Source organism: Ambystoma mexicanum, chromosome 3q (genome assembly GCF_040938575.1).
Source record: "Ambystoma mexicanum isolate Mex_15411 chromosome 3q, UKY_AmexF1_1, whole genome shotgun sequence".
Classification (NCBI taxonomy): Eukaryota; Metazoa; Chordata; class Amphibia; order Caudata; family Ambystomatidae; genus Ambystoma; species Ambystoma mexicanum.
Window position 1 is genome coordinate 263,577,290 of NC_090926.1, and position 20,411 is coordinate 263,597,700.

At 44.6% G+C, this 20,411-nt stretch overlaps 1 protein-coding gene across 4 annotated transcripts in view; it reads right to left on the reverse strand.

Moving 5' to 3' along the window:
- Positions 1 to 7,530: 7,530 nt before the first annotated feature.
- ORMDL2 (ORMDL sphingolipid biosynthesis regulator 2) overlaps positions 7,531 to 20,411 on the reverse strand; it is a 221,627-nt gene continuing 208,746 nt past the window's right edge. For all 4 annotated transcript variants that reach the window (XM_069653713.1, XM_069653714.1, XM_069653716.1 and 1 more), the window contains exon 4: positions 7,531 to 8,997. In XM_069653713.1, the coding sequence (XP_069509814.1) occupies positions 8,862 to 8,997 (136 nt within the window). In that variant the 3' untranslated portion in view covers positions 7,531 to 8,861. The remainder of the gene's footprint in view (positions 8,998 to 20,411) is intronic.

Genomic DNA, 20,411 nt, shown 5'->3' on the forward strand with positions numbered 1-20,411 from the left:
TTTGAACTTCAGTCAGAACTATTCTCACCCACAGTCTACTTGATGCATACTGCTGCATGGTTCCTATTGCTCCCACACCTTCCGATGTACTTGTAACCCATTGCTAATGCATTCCACTCATCCCCATGTTCTCCCATACATACAAGACTAACTGCTAATCACTGTCAAATACCAGCCAACCAACTCGAGGGTGCCTCAGGACATAGTGCCCTCTGGGTAAGGTACTGGTGAGGCTATTACTGAGATGTCACCCAAGGGGCTACCTCCCATGGAGACATCGCCACGGCTAAACCTGATGGATACTAAGAGTTGCCCACCACTAACCTCCCTGCACTCGTTTTCTCAAACACTAAGCTAAAACACATTATACACATACCAACTAAGCCACTGACACACAGCAATAGAATTCCATTTGTTTATAGTAAATTGATGAGGCCCCATCTGTGAAATGCAGTCAATTAGAGGTGCTAGGGGAACCATCCAGAAAGACCTCAAAAAAGAGACTGCTACATCTCTACAATCAACATACACATCACAGTTCGATCAATGCACCCTAGTTCCAAGGGCATGCAAAGCTTGCCGCTGAGCCCTCATCAAATGACACTTGGAAACGGACCTGTAGTTGAAGTTGAGGCAAGCAGTAAGAACTCTAATGATTTGCTTTATAGTACTTGAAACAAACGGTTGATGTAATAACATGTTTAACTGCTAGGAATGTTTAAGCAGAACTAACACAACGCTAAGTTGCAGAGTAGGTGGGGGCATGCTTGGACCATAAAAACCGTTTGGACATTTTTTGCAATTTCGATTAAGGTAATGAACCACAAAAAGACTTTTAGAAAATGTTTTGAGCAAGGTAATGGATGAATATTAAGGGACGTAAATAAACATAGGGGAGATGAGCTTAGAAATATGTTGCTATTTAACTACAGACTAATGTTATGATACAATGGTAGGAGACCATTGTTTAATCTCAATATGAACTGCTTTTATTGTAGAAACGGGGAACTAACCCAGGAACGCTCTAAAAATGATAACAATCAACTACTACTCATGCATAACAAGCTTGGCGAGTACTATGTAAGATTATATAAGGGAACTGCTGGCACCCTAAAGCCTTAAGAGAAAAAGAGTTAACTACTATAGATTAAATTAGGAAGGAATTGACAAAATATAACTAATGAAATGTATATTCTGTCTTTCTTTGTCTTTCCCCTCGAATCCTACCTTTTGCCAGCCCCTAATTTTCTGTCTATTATTGTAATATGAATTACCATATCAATGTATATAGAAATGTTAACTATTGTTTGAGGATTGAGTCCTGTTTTGAAAAAGGCCCATAGGCCGAAAACCCGTGTTAACTGAAGGACATCCTATTGATTTTGGACATACATTAAGATATATGCAACACAGTGCATACGTATATTTAAAAAAAAACCTTTTGAAAAATGACATCTTGTCAATCAAATATGGTTATATGGCCTGGCGCAACTGAAGAATACTGCGGTCTTCAATAGCAAAATTATCTTGCATTTTCCTATCTCCCCAGTAACCCAACCCAGTCCCTTCTGTTTCAGATGTACCAGAGAGCTGGGAGACCATGAAAATGCCATCAGTGCACAATATAAAGCCAACTTTACCCAATAATCATCTGTATGTGACTTCTATCTGTTTAGAGTCGCATGGCTTATATAAGCCACCATCTAATGGTTGGTCTGGAGTAGTACAAGTTGATTACTTCCAAAGTAAAAAGGGCTTTGCCAGCCGCCTTCCTTTGCAAGTGTACCAGGACGCATGATTCTTAACATGTCAAAATCCTCAGATTGTTTTTCTATATGATGTAAACAGAGTGATCTGAGTATAGCATAAGTGTGTGTTCAGCTCTCATGTGGGGAGGTGCCTGCGATAGCCCCAGAAAGACTATTACTGGGTAAGTAATGCCTGCCTTCTGGGTCTTGATAATCTGTTAAGACTTTCATGCTTTGCATACACTCAGCAGTAACAGAAGGTGGTTATGAAGTTGGCTGATGTACCAGTAAAAAAATAAGTGCTTTAGTATAGCCTGTTTCTCTTGCGAGTAAGCTCTTGTGTGCATGCATACACAATAGTGCGAGTGTGTACAATGAACTTCAAGTCACTGCTTTACAATTTGTGTCTAATGGGACATTTGAAATGAAAGCTAAAGTGGCCCACACTTCTTGAGTGAGCTATGAGTGAAAGGAAGACTTATGTGCCAATGTGTAGTAGACTTGAATAAGGCATACAATCCCCTTTGCAATGGTATATTTAGGGAATGTGCTCTCCTCTCATCCTGCTGCAAAAGACACAAAGAGCTGACTAGTTATACGGAGTGATTTTTGTTTTGTCCAAGAAGAACATGTCTGCTCTGCACACAGCAAATGGAAAGAAATGGTTTAATTCTATAGACTGATACACATGAAATTTGAAAATACAATTTGGTGAAAAGCAGGCTTGAGTTCCAAAAACAAACATATGTTTGTGAATTGTGCAAAACGTTTGTCTACTGAGAGTGTGTGCAGTTTGCTTACCATTCTTATTGATGTGATTGCAATGAAGAAACCCGCTTTGTAAGTGAGGTCCTTTAGAGAAGCTTTGTGCATAAGCTTAATGGAGGACTATCATAATGGAGGAGTCTATCACACTGTATTCAGGTTGCCAAAAGTGGATATATGCATTTCACCCTTTTGACCAGACCACTGATACCTTCTGGTGCAAGGTTATATATGCTTGTACGCTGCAAAGACAACTAAATGTACCTTGAGTGAAGTGTATACTAACCCTAAGTTTATAAGGACAGGTTAAATCACCATATCTGCTGGTAAGCAATTAACTGGCCCTAGCAGAACAAGGCATGTCGAGTGATGCAGGTGCGCAGGAGACGCTGCCCGATTATACGTAGCACGTATCGCTATGTCCATGCTTCCGTGCCTATAAGAACCGAGGTTCGGACCTTCTGTGGCAAAGCCCTCGCAGGATAAGGCCGCAGTGTTGAGCGGCAATGGGGTAGTGGTGCAGACTGTGAGCACCAACGACCTCACCCTCCTGTCTGTTGCCGTAAGGTAAGAAGGTGCAGTGAGAGTTAGCTTTGCTACACTCCACGCAACCCCCTGACCTGTGTCCCTTCTCCCTCTTGCATACATGTTGCTCACCCTGCAAGCAGCCCTTGCACCCTCGCCACGTGCCCGCATCCCCCTCCTGCATACGTGCGCTCCCTCGCATCTTAGGCCGCGTGCGCTCCCTTGCAAATTAGGCCACGTGCACCCAGTTTCTCTTGCTGCATGCGTTCCATCGCATTGTAGTTCCCCGCATCCTGTTCCGCCCCCCTATGTTCCCATCTTCCTCTTGCATCGCAGCCCTTTCCCTCCTCTGTTCTCGTTTGTGCTCCATGGTTTTTGGAATTACATTGCATGCGTTCTTTACTCCTAAGGTCCTGTTGTGTTTTGTTGATGGTATTGACTTTGTGTGATATTGTGTTGTTCTCTATGGTTTTCACACACTGCTGTTCTCTACGATGTTTGGCATTCCATTGCATTGCCTGCATTCTTCACTTCTAGGTTCACTGTTGTGGTCTGTGCATTGCTGTTGGTTTCTGTATTGCATCTGCATTCTTTACTTCTAGATTCCCTGTTGTGCTCTGCTGTAGGTTTTGTATTGCATCCGATTTCGCAGGTCCGTTGTTCTCCCCTCCCTTTCGTGTGTCCCCCCCTTGTGCCTCCTTCCTGTCTGCTCCTGAGCGCTACCTCCCTTCTCCCCCCCTTTCCTCCCAGAACCCTTTATGCTGCTCTCTGTCTCACCTATCTTCTCTAATGGCTTCCTGTCTTGCTTTTCTATACACTATCATATCCCTCTCACTATGTCTGGCAGGAAGAAGCTCAAAAGGAACATCCTGTTCTCCAACCCATGCCTCCCTATGGCTGATACCTACACCAGTGCTTCCTCCAGACAGACCCTTGGCGACATCCTCTTTGTCGTTGCCTCTACAGGCCTATGGACACCCCATAAGGACTCTGTTCTCCCTACTTTTTCCTCTTCTCCCATTAATGGTTGCACCCGGAGGCCCTCTTGGTCCCCTTCTACTCCTCTAAAACCATCATTAATGTCTACTTGAATAGCAAAGTCTTGGTCCAGAGCCCTCATGCCAATCTACTCCTTTTTGATAGACGCTTCCCCTTGCCACCCTTACACGGAAGTGTAGGGCGGCTGAGAGGAAGTGGAGGGCATCAGGCACACCCCCTGACAAACTGGCCTGCTGCCTGCTCCAAAGGCAATACAGACTCTCTGTCCTCTCTAAGAGAGCCTACATCCAAGCCCACTTCTCTGCAGCATCTAACAACTTGGCCAAACTTTTCAACATCTGCAAGGAGCTGGCCAATCCTGCTGCCGTCTCTACCTCTCCTGTTCCTTCTCAGGCCCTCTGCACGGCCTTGGCTTCTCATTTCACTACTAAAACTCAGGACATCCTGTCCACCCTCTGCTCCTCTTCCTCTACCACTCCTAGCCCGTCTGTAGCCGTCACTCCTCCTCCTTTCCCTTGTTCACCCCTGACAATGTTTCTAGACAAGTCTGATCTATGAACGTCTTGTCAAAGCAGGTTCTCCCCTGCTCATCCAGAACCATCAAGAACCACATTGACACCCTTGCTCCATCCTTGGCTGTTTTGTGCAATCACGCCTTAACCTTCCCTCCTAACCCCCACAAGCACTCTCTTGTGCACCCCCTTCTTAAGAAGCCCTCTTGCCCGATCTCCATCACTCCTTTCCTGGGCAAACTCCTGGAAAAGATGGTCATCTCCCAGTTTAAGCTGCATACTGAATCTGTTGGTTGTCTCCACAACCACCAGTCTTGCTTCAGAGCTGCCAGAAGCACGGAAACTGCTCTTCTGTGAAGACCTGCTTTCTCATCTTGACTCCAATCTTTCTTCTATCCTCGTTCTCCTCCATCTATTCTCTGCTTTTGATACGGTCAACCATGCCATCCTGCTCAAACGCCTCTGTAATAACTTAGGTATCAATCATCAGGCTCTAGCTTGGTTGACCACCTTTCTCATTGACCGACCCTCTCAGGTCCATCTGGGGTCTTTTCCTCTCTTCTATCCCACTCTCTACTTGTGGTGTTCCCCAGGGGTCTAACTTTTCACCCTCGCTTTTCAACCTCTACTTGGCCCCTCCTTGAGACCCCTGTACAGATTTGGAGTCTCTCATCCCTTACCTCAAGAACGTCTTCGGAGGTAGAGGCCTTAATCTGCTCCAAGTCAGTCTGCATGGCATAGGCTGCCCAATGCTTTTAGACGCTTGTGTCTTTCCTTTAAATTATTAACATACCAAGCAACTCTCCTCTACAAAGTCCCTTTGAAGACAATGGTTGCACACTTGATGTTTCCTTCCAAGTGAACTTGCTGTTGCACTAGGGGCAGAATTTAAAAGGAGTGTTCTTTTTTGTTACAGAGGAACTGGGGCAGTTAGTGAATGTGGTGTGTGGTGGGGGGTGAGTTGAAATGGCATTCTTAATGTCTTGAGTAGCATTGATATGATATATCATATGATAGGTTATTTATAACGCGCTTAATACCCAGAGGTTTCTAAGCGCGGACCCAGGGATCGAACCTGTGTTGCTCCGTGTTGTCTTGTTTCCAAGTTGAGCATGCTGCCACTGAGCTATCCTCCTGGGACTGAGCTCCTCCTCCCTGTTCTCACTATGGTACACCTGGTGGTGGGCCATGCCAGGTTGATGTTTAGTCGGCTGGTGCCCATCTGGAGAAGTACGATGCTGAAATTTCCGGATGTCAAGTCAACAAACAGTAATGATTGTAACTTTGAAAATGTCTGTGTGTGCTTACTTGCATGTGACCAACCAATGATGGGAGAAGGAAATCTGAGGACATCAATGTTTGAGGGATCATAGGTCCCTGTACACATGGAATAGGAATGTGACCCTGCGGGTACCCTTTTTATTTTCGAACAAAACAACTTGTGCTACCCTGGACCACCCACTAGCTTGTACAGGGCATTTTAAACTAAACAGATTCACAAGCCTCGGAAAACCTAATAACATATGACCCGCAGCTCCATTCCAGCCCTTAGCTTAGACACCAAATTAATTCCATACACTTTAAAATGGCCAAATGTGCCCATCCACAGAGCGCTGCAGAAGACAGAAAACATATCTACACGGGGAAGCAAAGGATAGTTGCAGGCTGCTGAAATGAGGGTATTTCAGAAATGTATGTCTTTGCCATGAGAAGTAGTTGGCTCAGGCGTAGTGAGAATCAAGGGGTGAATTTCCAGGCAGGTATGATGAGAGGAACACACCTTGTCATGATCTGGGGGGCCAGTGTGAGTTTTCCACCCCTCCCTCAGACATGCTTCCCAAGGTCCCAAGGCTTCTGAATGTGGGCTCCCAATCTGTGTATGTCTACGACTGTGCAATGTTCGCTGTGCCATTCACATTTCATCTAAATACCACAGAAAATAAAATGTAACTTGTTTGCTTTCTCTGCAGCTTTGTAAACTTGCTAGACTGTTTGCTGTGAGCCACACTTGCTAATATTTTTAAGGCTTAGGCCACAGTAGGCCATTTAATAATTGCCTGTTGCACTCCAAGACTAGGCTGTGCGAGGGGAGTACTGCTATGGCAGTGGGGGAGGTGGGTTTCTGTCTGCGCCAGGGCCGAGTCTTGGGAAAACGAGTCAGAACTCAGTGTTCCTGGGGCATGGGCAATTTTCTCAGGGTTGTCATCATTCCTTAAGGTACAGCTGTAAAGTAGGACTTGTCTGCCTTTGGTTCCTTTTTTGCAGATTTCTTATCCTGCTTACAGGGAAGTACAAATGTGAGTATGTTGGTAATAAGAATGCATTAGTGTGCCCCGATGCCTCTCTTGGGCAGTTAGATCCACAAGTAGGGAAGTCACAGAAAGTGAAGGCGGTAGGAGAAGGCCAGAGGCACAATCGTGGTGTGTAGGTTTCTTGTTTGGTCCTGCACTCCTTCAAAGCACTGGGAGGTTGGAAAGGAAATCAGAGTGGGGAATAGTCTACATCCATAGGCTTTACAAAGGATTAGAACTTAGTGAGCAGTGAGAAACCACAGTGGTTCCTGTGAATGAGAGCACTCCCCACTCCCTCTTAACTTTCTAAATGCATCTGCTTTCCCTTTGACCACATTATTCGGGGATGTTCGAAAGGATTGCATCACCTTGCATTATCAGCTCCTGGTGTTTTAAAAAAAAATCCTGAGGTGGTTGGAGGATGAAGTTAATTGGAAGGTGGAGGATGAAGTTAATTGGAAGGGTCCTTTTCTGGATAGACACAGCTGGTGGCCGAGAGACAGTGGGGTCCCCCAGTATAGGGCATGGTTTGCACTGATCCGTTTTCATATTAGGTGTGCCATGTGATCGTGAAAATCAAATGTTTTCATCGTCCTGCAACAAAGTTGTTTGTCTGGGTGCAGTAATCATGTAACGCCTTATAGCTTTACAAAACGCAGACAGTGTTTAAAAAATTTTTTTTTATACATGACCCGCAGAACTTAGTTTTAGTAAACAGATGCACATAAAAATACAAAGGTAACATTAGAACATTTTTGACAAAAACATGTTTACCCACTTATATTTAAATATGTATTTGTTCTACTTGTTAAATACGTACATATAGTGACCTGGAGTCCCTGTTCTGAGTACACTTTACAGAGATGGCCTTCAAAGCTAGATGCCTGGCCCACTTAGCTGCATGGGGAATTAGCAATGTTGTCCATTTCAGGCCATGATGAGGTGCGTGCTGTAGATGGGGCAGGCAGCAGACTGAGACCTGCACTTTTAACAGGCTCTGTGGCTGCCTGGTCGGTCCAGTTATGTCACTGATTAGTCCCTGCGTAGGCCCTTTGCACTTGTATTTATATAGGCAAGAAGTCTATTCTCTAGTCAACTTATGATGGGAAAATAGCCAAGTCTGCTTTCAAATCTTGCGAGTCCAATAATCTCATGGGAAAATGGATTCTCCTCACAGAGCAGCTTCTAATACGTGGTGTTCTCAGAGGAAGGAAAAGGGTCTGGTTCCCGCAGAGTAGCCTCAAACCCATGAGTGTTCTCTCAGAACAGCCTGTCACAATGGAAGCTCAGGGCCTCCTTTTCACAGAGCAGCCCGTCATATTCCTCTACCTTCAATACACAGGGTTCCAGAGGTCTTGTTTCTCAAAGAACAGCCTCACATGCAAGGAATCAAAGGCTCTCCTTCACACACGAGGAACCAGGTAGTCTTGTCTGCACAGAATAGCCTTACACAAGAAGTAGTGAAGGGCTGCATTTTTTTTAAAGCTTTGCTTCACACAGGGTGAAACAATTCAACTTTTTTGGGTCAATATTCAACAATATTTTTGTCAAATATCAGTGGAATATACTGGGAAAATATAACATCAATTAAGGTTGCCTTTTAAACCTGAGCTGCGTTGTGTTACGAACAATATAGCAACATACAGCAGTTTACTTGCGTACAAACAGGGTTTCCGTAGCCCTAAACTAACGATCCCCAGCTGTGGCTCTATGCATGCTGAGTAGGACAACGGCAGTCGAAAGTACATACGTGCTCTTGGTGTGTAGTGGACTTTTCAGAGCATTTGTTTGCTCCAGAGTTTCTCCCCCTCTACTGAAAACCTAAAGCACTAGTGGTGTGGCAAATGACATCGAATGCCCAAAGCAGCCAGCCCTCTGCAAATGTGCAATGATGCCTGGAGGTGCCGCCAATCCCCACCCCCTCTATTTTACATCATCAAACGCCCCATCTGGCGATAGCTGGTAAAGAGTTCCATTGTCTTTCTGTGCATTTCCATCCTCTCACAGTAGCAAGGTCCTCCTCAGTACTTGTTGATGCCAAACACACGCACCCCATGAAACTGAGGCAGTTTGGGCAAGACGACACTGAGCAGGGAGGCGGTGTTCACCAGGAAGTGCACTGCGTCGTATTTGGTGTAAAAGCTGGCAAGGATGTACCTGAGAAGAAAGCAGGAAAGGGTACAGATTAGACATACAGGCGATTGTTCTTTGTGCAGGAAGGAAGCGCAACGTGCGATTCTCAAGTGCTTTATGGGCTGCGATTTATTTTCAACCTGTATGAGGTACACTGGCAGCAGAGCCCGAGCTTCTGCACACAAGCATTGAGGTATTCATTTAATTAAAAATACATGTAAAACACCAACGTTTGCAAATTACCCCATTTGTTCCTCTGGGTGAATGGACCAATGGGGGGGCGCCTTCAGCTGCAGAAACCCACGAAAGTCCTACCTCACTCTCCTAGAAGCCATTATATAAAACATCTACCTATTTACTGTTTTTGCAATAATTCTTTTACACTTTTTATTTTAAACGCCATGTTATAAGAACGAGAATGTAGGGTGGTGGGATACACCAGCTAATTAGAAAACGAAGCATATTGTAAATAATGCATACAGGATGATTCTACAGGAAGGAACATGTAGTTGCTTGAAATAAGTTCTCTATTGCAATTACCTCGTCATATTCATGAACTATAGAATTTCCCCTACTGTAACACCATCTTTTAAAAATAAATGAAATTATCTGATCTCTTTTAGGGACATAGGCAGAGAAGGCTTTCGGAGAAAGTCTGCCACTACCCCTTTATGTCTAAAAGCATGTCGGCTACAGCTCCAACCATGCACTGACGTTGTTCCACGTCTGCTGTGATGGCCATCACTCATATTCCTTTGCATTTTGGTAGTGACTGGCCTGCAATTATAATAAGAGATGTAACATTACATTCACGAATCAGACTTTGCATGGATTTATTTTGCCATGTTTCTGCATTTGTTAAATTGTATTTTAGTCATGTATATAGCGCCTTTTTCCTTTCTTATGGTCTCAACATGCTTGTGGTGGGAACGCCCTCAGGGACCTAAGTCCAGGGGTCAGGCATGTGGATGGTTGCCTAGGGAGTTCTCAAGGGTGCGAATGTGCAAGAGACTATACACTAGATTCATGGATTATTTGCTCCGAAAAAAAACGGGATTTGTGCACCATTCTGCCCGCAAATCCCCATTTGTTAAACAGGGATTTGCAGGCAGAATGGCGCACAAATCCCTTTTTATTCGGCACAAATAATCCATGAATCAGGGCCTATGTGCCCAGCTAGACCAAATTTTGTCACAGGTCTTTGCTCCATTCAAATGTGTGTGGATGGAAAGCCGTACCTGCGGCAGACGTCCACCGAAGTGGTGCGTTTATACGTACAGCTCAGATGAAGCTTTAGCTTTGATGCCGCAGTCTGATCCGATCGTCCGTTGGAGTAAAACAAGCTAGACTCTTCTAGGCACTATGATTAGGATTGGCTATTTATAACGCGCTTAATAGCCAGATGTTTCTAAGCTGGACAGTCTACCCTAGAACATCTGGGCTTGACAGGCAGGCTACCATCACATCTAAGATCACAGGGTTCACTAAATGCAAGAGACAGGCTACATTTATAGTCTTAATAAATATCTTTTAAGTTCTATAAAGGCCACCAACAGGCAAATACCAACTACCAAATGCAATATCAAGGATACCCCTGTATATCTTTTGTGTGCTACAATGGCCAACGTATAGATCTTTAAGTACATTGGAAGGGTTACCAACATATATCTTTGAGCGTAATGGGTGAGCTAACAATATAAGGTGCAACATGAAATGCCATGCCCATCGAAGTGCAACATGCTGCCCACTCACTGATCCATCTAACCAACACAATTCTTCAAGTGCAATAAATATGTTAGCCTTCACAGTTCTTCCAGTGCAATAGACCTACAATCCATTCCCCAAAGGTCCAGATCTATGTGAAGAGACTTACTGTATGCCAAATGTGATTGAATACTCTGGTATTAAAGTACAGCATTCTCCAGACTGGGAGAACAACATATTTTGTTCAAAGGCAAATGTGACATTATAAATCACTACACTACAATTAGTGGACAGATGATACTAACATTTGCTAGTTCCCATGAACAAAGACCCTTGTTGGTAAAACATAAGAGACCAACTGCCCGGGAGGAGAGCTGAAGTGCTGCTAGTTTAGTGCATACCTGATATGGGGTGGGGAAATTGGGAGGATCAGTAAAACCAAAGTGGGAATGGACATCCCTACAGGCCTTGGGACTGCTTAACCAGCTTAACCAACTTGAGATCCAGACAGACCGCCCCCCCACTGGAAGGGGATGGGTGGAAAAGGAAACCTGAATGATAAATCATGTGGCAAATGCACACAAACCCAGCAATCAGTCAGATACAAAATACAGGAATACTGCTAGTATCTGGTAGTGACTGACCTCAGCTTCAATGGAGTATTAGGAGACTCTCTCTTTGAAGAGGTGTCTCAAGGGGTGAAATACCTACAGGACAGATTAACAGTCCTAGAGGCCTAAATAAATAAGAGACACAGAAAAGGGCAAGAGAGGAGAGATGAAGTCCAGACGAAGGAACATCTGAGCACCACCCTCAGCAAAGGGCTGAGATGCAGGGGAGTAAACAGATCTGTTGGAGGAAACAATCTTCTATGCCCCAGAGTCAAGCTAAGGGGTCAGCACATAAGTCCCAAGGTGCATTCCAGAAGCTAAAAAATGAATTCCTCCAAAAGACTGCCATGCCCAGCCTCTTACCCCCTTCCCCAGGGGCAAAAAATATAGGGGACACCGACACCTCCCCTGACAATCAGACAATCGATTTCCTAGGAAATTGACACAGAATACTAGCAAGAAAGCTAAACTGCAGGAGCAAGGTGATGACATGACATATATATGTTCAAACCAGAGGGTATAAGACATCCCAAGTCCACAGACTGGTTACCCTCTCCTAAAGTCTCGACATACGGGCTACGTAAGCCACTGCAGAAAGATACTAGATTCCACATGAAGGCGGGAATGCCAAGGAAAGTAGCAGAGACACCCGCACTGGACCTGAAAATGCTCAGCTTCATAACTAAAGCATCCAAGGACGCCCGGAAAGGTATGGAGAAAGCCTTGAAAGGCTGCCAGGACAAGCCCCTAGACATCACAGGTCCAATGTCACAAATAATGGACCTGGCAGAAAGTGCAAAAAACACTGGCAAGCCTGTGGATACACAGACCCTAGCCAATTGAGCACAAAGTGCAGTATGTATGAAGTGGAACACAAACTGTGCCCTCTTCGTAGAGCGAAGGAGAAGTTTGCTCTTGAAGATAAGCTATGAAGCTGACGAAGCAGCCCAAAGTCTCCTCTTTGGGGAAGCATTCGCCAAGAAAATGCACAAGTTCAAAGGGACATTCACTGCGCTTAAGAAGGCGCAAGCATCCATATGCAAAATCTTTCCCAGTAGTTTTTTTGCTGGGATCAGTTGCTACAGAGGTCGCAAGGCCGCTCTCTATAACTCGCAAAGATGACCGCAGGGACACAGGGCACAATACTGGGAAACCAGGCAGTAAGACACCACCTTCTCAAGTCGCAGAAGAAATTACAGAGGATGAAGAGGGTACTACCGACAACAGGGTACTAGACCAGGTGAAAGCTCAGAACAGGGAATAACCCCCCACCACCCATAGGGGGTAGAACACTACGATTCTTAGCAAACTGTTGTGCGCTATCAGGCGATGCTTCGGTACTTCAGACGGTAGAAGGGTTCAGACTAGAGTTTATATGCAGGCTACGGCAGGCATACCTACCACTTCGGATACAAGTCTCGCCGGGAGAACAGAAACTGCTAGATGCAGAGTTAAAGCAGCTAAAGACAAAAGGAGCCCTAAAGAGAGCAGACTCACTAAGCCTGGGTTACTTCAGCAATATATTTCTGGTACACCGAAAGGAGAAGGTGAGCCAGGTGATAAATCTAAAGAATCAACAGTTGGTTGAAACACTGACATTTCAAAATGGAGGGGATCCACCTCCTTGGAGATCTACTCAGGAAGGGGGATTGGCTAGTCAGACTAGATCTCAAAGACGCGTATTTCACCATTCGCATAGCAAGCGAGCATCAGCCATTCCTGAGACTCTGTTGGAGAGGGCAGGCCTGGCAATTCAAAAGCCTTCCTTTCGGACTAGCGTCAGCACCCTGGGCGTTCACCAAGTTCATGAGGCCAATAGCCACAGCCCTGAGGGAATGGGCCGTGAAGATGATAGTGTATCTGGATGACATCCTCATACTAGCACAGGAAAGGAATCGGATCCATGAGCAAATGCGTTGGCGTCAGATCTCCTACTATCCCTGGGCTTCCTTATAAAGAAGGAGAAATCTGAGCTTTCGCCAAGCAAATGTATGGAGTTCCAGGGATTTGTTATAGATACCAGGAGAGCGACTCTGGATCTTCCATCTAACAAGATGAGGGAGATAAACAAGGAAATAAGGCTAATTCTGAAGAAGACGGATATTTCGCTTCAGGCTCTAGCGAAAGTAGTGGGACTGTTAGAATCTTCGATACAAGCAATGTGGGGCCACTGCACCACAGAGGCTAAAAATCAGATATCTACAGAAAGGTCTAGGGTACTACCAGCTAGTGCCTTTGGACAAGGAAACAAGGACAGAGTTGCGTTGGTGGCTCCACATCAAGGAGGCGTGGAATAGACGAGGCATTTTTTTGGGGACCTGCCAGAGCAAATTTTGAAAAGTCAGACGCAGGCAGATCAGGACAGGGAGCAAGAGGTGGTCAAACGCAAACAGGCAGAAAGTGGACTCAGACGGAGCTCGAGCTACACATTAACTGCCTAGAGCTCCTGGCTGGCTCCTTCGCAGTGAAAACATTCGTAAGTGGCCATGAAAACCGCTGTGTACTGGTCAGGATGGACAATATATCAGCAATACGAGATATCAATCATCTAGGAGGCACATGTTCCAGAATGTTAGTAGAGCTAGAAAACTACTGTTGGCACTACTGCCTATACAAAAGAATTTCAGTGAAGGCAGAATACTTGCCAGGAGAGCAGAACGTAGTGCAAGACTGGAACTCCTGCTATCTTCTAGACTCCAGCGACTGGATGTTAGACAGTTTTTGCAAGCTTGAAAACCACTTGGGGTCCACTAGACAAGGACCTATTTGCATCTAAGTCAAAAGCTGAAATTCCGAAATATTTCATATTACAGATGCATTCCTGCAGGAATGGATCGGGCCAGTCCACTATGCCTTTCCCATTCATGATAGAGCTCCAGCGAAGAGTCGCAGTGAGGAGGCAGCGGTACTAATGGTGGTACCAGCATAGAAATCGCAAGCGTGGTTTCCAGTTCTGATGGAACTTTCCTTGGATTTTCCACAGATGATACAGTTCCAGCAGAACCTTCTAATGGGGCCAATGAGCCTTAGTCACCCCCCGATACAGAGGCAGAATCTCCTGTTACTGTGCTGCAGTGTTTCAGGCAATGCTGGAATATGGCAGGAATTTCAGAGCAAGCTACTGTTTTCATCAGGGAGTCATGGGCCCCATCAACAGCCAGGAGCTATGGCACAGCATGGAAGTAATGGGGCGATTGATTTACCCACAACAGTGTTCATCCCATTTCTGGCCCTATAGTGCAAGCCATGCATTTTCTAGCGTCTCTGTCAGCAGACGGTAAAGCATTCAAAACTTTAGGGGTGTTCAGATCTGCTATTTCAGCAGGGCACGAGAATGTCAATGGCAAACCAGTCGGCGATCACCCAGCAGTATTGAGCCTCCTTGGAGGAGTCTGGCTCAATAGACTTCCCACACCCAAATACTCAAATCTTTGGGATGGGAATAAATTGCTTTCACTGTTCAGACAATGGCCTCGCAACAATCAACTTTCAGGGCAACAGTTGTCTGGCAAGCTAGCTATGCTGCTCGGCCTGGTATCATGTCAGAGGGTCTGAGATGTTAAGGCCTTAGAAGTAAATAGGAACGTATTCCATCCGGAAGGGGTAGCTTTCACCTTATGAGGCATAGCAAGACTAATTCCTCAGTCATTTCATATCCGATAAGTTATGCATCGCACAGTGTAATAAACAGTATGAGACGTCTACAGAGGAGTTTAGACCCCAAGAAGGAGTGACCCCAGTTACGAATAGCGCGCAGAAAATCTTTCCACGAGGTGGCGGCAGCCCATAGCGAGATGTATCAGGGAAATTATGGTCTTAGCAGGCATCGATGTAGCAATATCTGGCACGCATTCAGTTGGGGGAGCCATGGCATATAGAGCATTTACAGCAGGCATATCGCTGCAAGATATACTTAGAGAGGCAGACTGGTCCAGCAAGTCTACATTTAAGAAGACTTTTTTTTTTAATTTGAATTTATTTACATTTTCAGGGTCATGAAAAAAAAGCCTTACAAAACAGTGTTAAAAAACAGGTACAGTGGGTCACATACGTGTGAAACATTCTCGCCCCCCAAATAACAAAGTGTATTATTTATTCAAAATAACTTTTTGCCAAACCCCCACCCTCCCCAGAACATTTTTTCCTCCTTAATTTATTAGCATATATAGCCAAGAAATAAAAATTAGAGACTTGTTTGGTGCACATTATAGCATATATGATAATCAAACTGACATGGGTTCTTTGAACGTAAAATCCTCTGGGCCATGATGTGTGTCTTTTCCAATAAAGCAGATCAGAATGTTCTCCCCAGGGGGAAGGGTACAACCTTTCAATTTCACCCCATGTTTTACTGATTAGTTCCCTGCATGTACAGACAAAGTCTCCCCACAACATGTCACATTGGGCAGATTTTGCATGCAGGGCTGAGGTGATTTTTTCCATGACACATATTTGATGCTACATTAATCCATTCGCCCTTTTCGGACTTCCATTTGATGACTAAAGTGGCGCGTGCTGCTAATAAAAGGTGGGCTGCTAGGCCATTGATTTTCTTTCTTTCGTCTTTGCATTGCTCAAATCTAAAGAGAATCAAAAAGGGACCTGCAGACCTCGGGACTTCATTGAGGTCTTTGATCCACCCCAAGACTTGATTCCAGTAGACAATGATTCTGGGGCAGCCCCACCACATATGCCAGTAGTCAGCTATTCCACCCCACTTACGCTAACAGAGTGGGCTTAGTAACTGAAACATTCTAGAGAGCCTGAGGGGGTCATATTGCCACCTGTGTAGCAATTTGATCGCATGAAGTTTGTATTGCCTAGCTATAGAGACCCGAGGGGCAGCCCTGCGCATCCTACCCCACATGATCGGGTCAATCTCTTCACCAAGATCCTTCTCCGATCTATTCTTCAGGTTCAACGTGGAACCCCTCCCTGCTTCGATCAATTCCCTGTACATGGTGGATATTAAACCTTTCATTTCCGTTCTGGAGTTAAGACGTTTTATTTTAAGCCTATTTCAGCAGTGGCAGCAACGGTTTTCAGAAGCTTTGAACAAGCATGATGCTCGCCTCCAGTCTCAACATAGAATGAAGATTACCCAAGCTTACAGCACAGGGAGTCTTGATTCTATTAAAGACACAGAGGGGAGCATTGTCCCTCCCAGAAAATACACAAGCAAGGGAGCTGTGCATAATTGGTCGTATGCCTGTCTTCAAGTGTAAGTTTCAACTTATTTTTCCCTCCGTAATTGCTATTTTGCCTGCTACAGGGGAGGAGCACAAGATTGGGTAAGAGGCTCACACAGCCGTGATGACTAGACGTTCCGAAAGAGTAACTCGACCAACAACCCTGCTCCAGTGGCAAGAGCAGGAATCAGATCAAGAGTTTTCAAGACAGCGGTTTGGCAGTTAAGGGATGGCCAATTTAAAGGAGTCCAGAAAGAAAGAAAGAGAGGAAGGGCCTGGACAGGATGTCACATGGGGGAAGGAGAGGTGTCCTGATTAGTGGACATGTAAGGACAGGAAACTAGCGTGAGTATCTTGGGTAGTGTGGTCTTTAGAGACAGTTACCTTGGTTATTTTTCAGTACAGTATAAAAGAAAAAAAACATTTTACTAAATAAGTTTAGAAAATCTGCTTTGAGGGTCCGATAAAGAGTTAAGCATAATGCTTGCCTCTCTGTCTTCAATAGAATCAAGACTCCCTGTGCTGTAATCTTGGGTGATCTTCATTGTCCTTGACAGAGTCTGTCCTTTCCAACATTTGCAAATAAAGGAAGCAATATGGTAATCTGCCATGTCACAGCATGTTGCTGGCCTCGTTATAGCTGTACTTTATTACCATTGGTTTTCTACACAGTGGCAGTTTCACAGCATAAAGTGAAAGTTTCTGTTAAGATGAATTTCTCAAATCTGGCCTGGTGGGCAGATTGTAGGAAGCCACCCCAATTCTAGCGAACAGGATAACGCTGAGAGTTTAGCCAAACCCAATCAAGGTAAGCGTGGAGAGTGGTCAAGGCTAAGTCTCAGGAGAGGTGAGTGGGGTAAGGGGTCCAAACAGTAAAATACATAATGATGGTAATGCACCTATACACCTGAAAGGAAGGTAAGTAGTTAAGCAATTGGATTACCAGTTCAAAGGAATAGTACCCCTCACTTTATCAGTCCAACCCTAAGTTGAATGTGGCCCTGTGCCCAAAGGTTCAAAGTTAGGAAAAGTTCCTGTGGGGATGAACACGCTTCCAAAAGACTTCTCAGGACTTTTACAGTTAAGTAATGTTACTATCTTTTAGAACATAAACATTTTAAAAGCAAGAGAATGGAATACATCAAAGTTCTTCACAAACCTTTATAATGGGGGATATAGGGGCATCGGTAAGTATTTCGACTACTCCCCGCCCTTACTCCGATTTTGCCAAAGGACTTGGCAGGTCGAATGGGAGTAGCTGTAAGTAGGTTTTCCTGCCAGTTGGTCCAGTAGAAGATGCTTAGGGGCTGTTGCTGTGTGCAGATGGACCTTCAATCACCTTAAACCAAACAGGCCCACCACTTAAGAATCGGGTACACGGTTGTACATAAAGCAAGTTTATTGTACAAAGCTCCAGGGAGCGCTTAGACAATATCACAATGGTTCACATCTTTTATACACTTTTGCAACCTATACACAATGTGTTTCGAGGTGTTTTATTGAAATCCACCCCCAAACATGATTGGACACATCCCTCTTAAAAAAAAAACATCTTTTCCTAATTCCTATGTTTTAATTGGCCAGGTTTATCTCAATAATTATCTTCAGATTATATTCATAACAGCATTAGCATAATTGACCTAAAAACATTTGACCTAAACCATTTGTTCGAATTTGACCCTTTTTTTGGTCAAATTTAATTAAATAAATATATGGGGGTGGGTAAAGGTATAGATTAGGCTGAGGGGAAGTGGAGGGGATTTCAGGTGGGAGGGTGGACTCCCCCCACATTATGGACTGAAGAAAAGGTCAAATAAATTCGATCAAATGTGATTAGGGCAAATGTTTTAGGTCCAATAGACCCAAACCTTCACAACACACTTCTTCTGATTCGTCCGTAGAGGGTCATGATGACAACATATGGTTGAACATTGGTATTGAAAACATAATTCATTAATAGCGCTAACTAGCCTAAGCTGTTTAAACTCTAACTCTTGATTTGCACATGGCTCATATGGACAGTTCACGCAACATGAGGAGGCTGGGTGAATGATTTCCCCTTGTTCGTGATGCTCTCTCATTTCCCAGGCCACTGTTCCATTGAACTTTCCAATCTACAAAGCTCCCACTCCATTGCACAATTGAAAACTCCTAAATAGCTTTAGGCACTAGCTTAACCCGTATTTTAGTACTGACTAGAATAAATAACAAAACTCCCTATGTCCCGCTCTCAAAGAGCAGGAGATTATATCTACCATCTACAAGACTTATCAGACCATAAAACTAATTTGTGCAGCTCTTGACTGTGAAGGCCGAAGTCACGCATTCACCTGCTTTTCTGCCGTCTGAAAACCTGTTTAGAAGTCAAAGTACATTTTGCAAGAGAGCCCCAACCACTGTGTCCTAATTCATTGTGAAAAGGCCATTTATATTGAGATTCAAGAATGCCACAGGTATTTATATTAATATGCATACATGGTTTTACATTTGGTGGATGTAATACTTAATCTTTCTGCACACATGCAAGCTAATATGCATCAGTTCGGACCAAAAAGTAGCACTCAAGCTCAGTTCGCCGCACCCCCAGTCATCAATATGGCGTGCGCAACACAAATCCCTCGTAATGATGGGGACCCTTCCTGACCACCCCAACAGGCGCAAGGAAGATTCCGGTCAGGTCCAGGAGCTGAGTGAAACCCTTTCTAGTGAAGAAATGCAGCAGGCACTGATGCAGGACTCTTCAGGACACTCTACCAGACGTGCATGGCCGGTTCCAACGACAGTCAGTACACACGGGCGACAGGAGTCTCTCCAGCCACGAATAAAGGAAGCCCTCCAGAACAGGATCCCTGGATACTAAGACGCGGAAACCTGGCAGGAATGTGAATTGTGGGACTGGCTTGCGACAACTTGAGGTTCTGGGGTGAAAACACATAACAGAGACGCTTCTGGCACGGTAGCCCAAAATGGAGCTGTCAGTATCGGGAGAAGGCATCGAGACTGGTTGGTCCCACCAGCCCAAAGGGTCGTAGCACCAGTGAGGGTCTTCTCAGATCAGATAGTCTTGCTGGGCTTCATCGAGACAACAGCAAGAACAGTTGTAAGGCCTCTTCAGGATACATCCTCCAGTCTTCCAATGTCTGCACAGCTACACAGGATACTTGGTTCCTCTTCTGAACTGCTGAAATGTGTGCAGGACTTCTCGTCTTATTCTAAATTCAGGTGAGTGATCAAACTCAGCCCTCCAATAGCAAGGATCTGCACCACTCATGCACATCAGCAGTGGTCCAATCAGGGTCCACTGTGGGGATGACTCATGCATGCACAACAGACCCACTGGCACCAGTTTGTGAATTGGGACCAGACAGACCCAGCCCACTTTCTGGGTTCATACACAAATGGCATGCACTAATCCACGAAAACAGGAGCTTTACTGGGCAAATACATGACCATAAAAGGGAATTCCTGACCCGACAAGGCAGGAGGAAGGCCAAACAACAAGCAAAGTATCTTTGGCTACTAACTGCAAAGGCAGTAAATTATCATATTTCTGCCTCTGAAGAAGTTCCAGCAATATGTAGGCTTTGATAGAACGAAACATGTTGGTTGTTTGCTTATGTTAAATATGATCATTGCACTATGTGGGCGTTTGATTGCACAGTCACCTTAGGTGGGAGTACCCAACTAGTGAGTTGATTGCTATGTCACACTGTGTTGTGTCGTTATTTTACCCAGAATTGGAGTTATTGAATATAAATATTGTGTCTTGTAGTTCTTTTCTAAACAGGATATTATGGAAATACTGAATACCTTTCCAACAATGTATACTGTAGGGGAGCTGGCCTAATTCTGAATGAATTGTATACCCCCTGCTATTTGAAGGTGGAAACACAACGAATGGTAAACATTTTGATTTTTAATGGAACAACTGAAT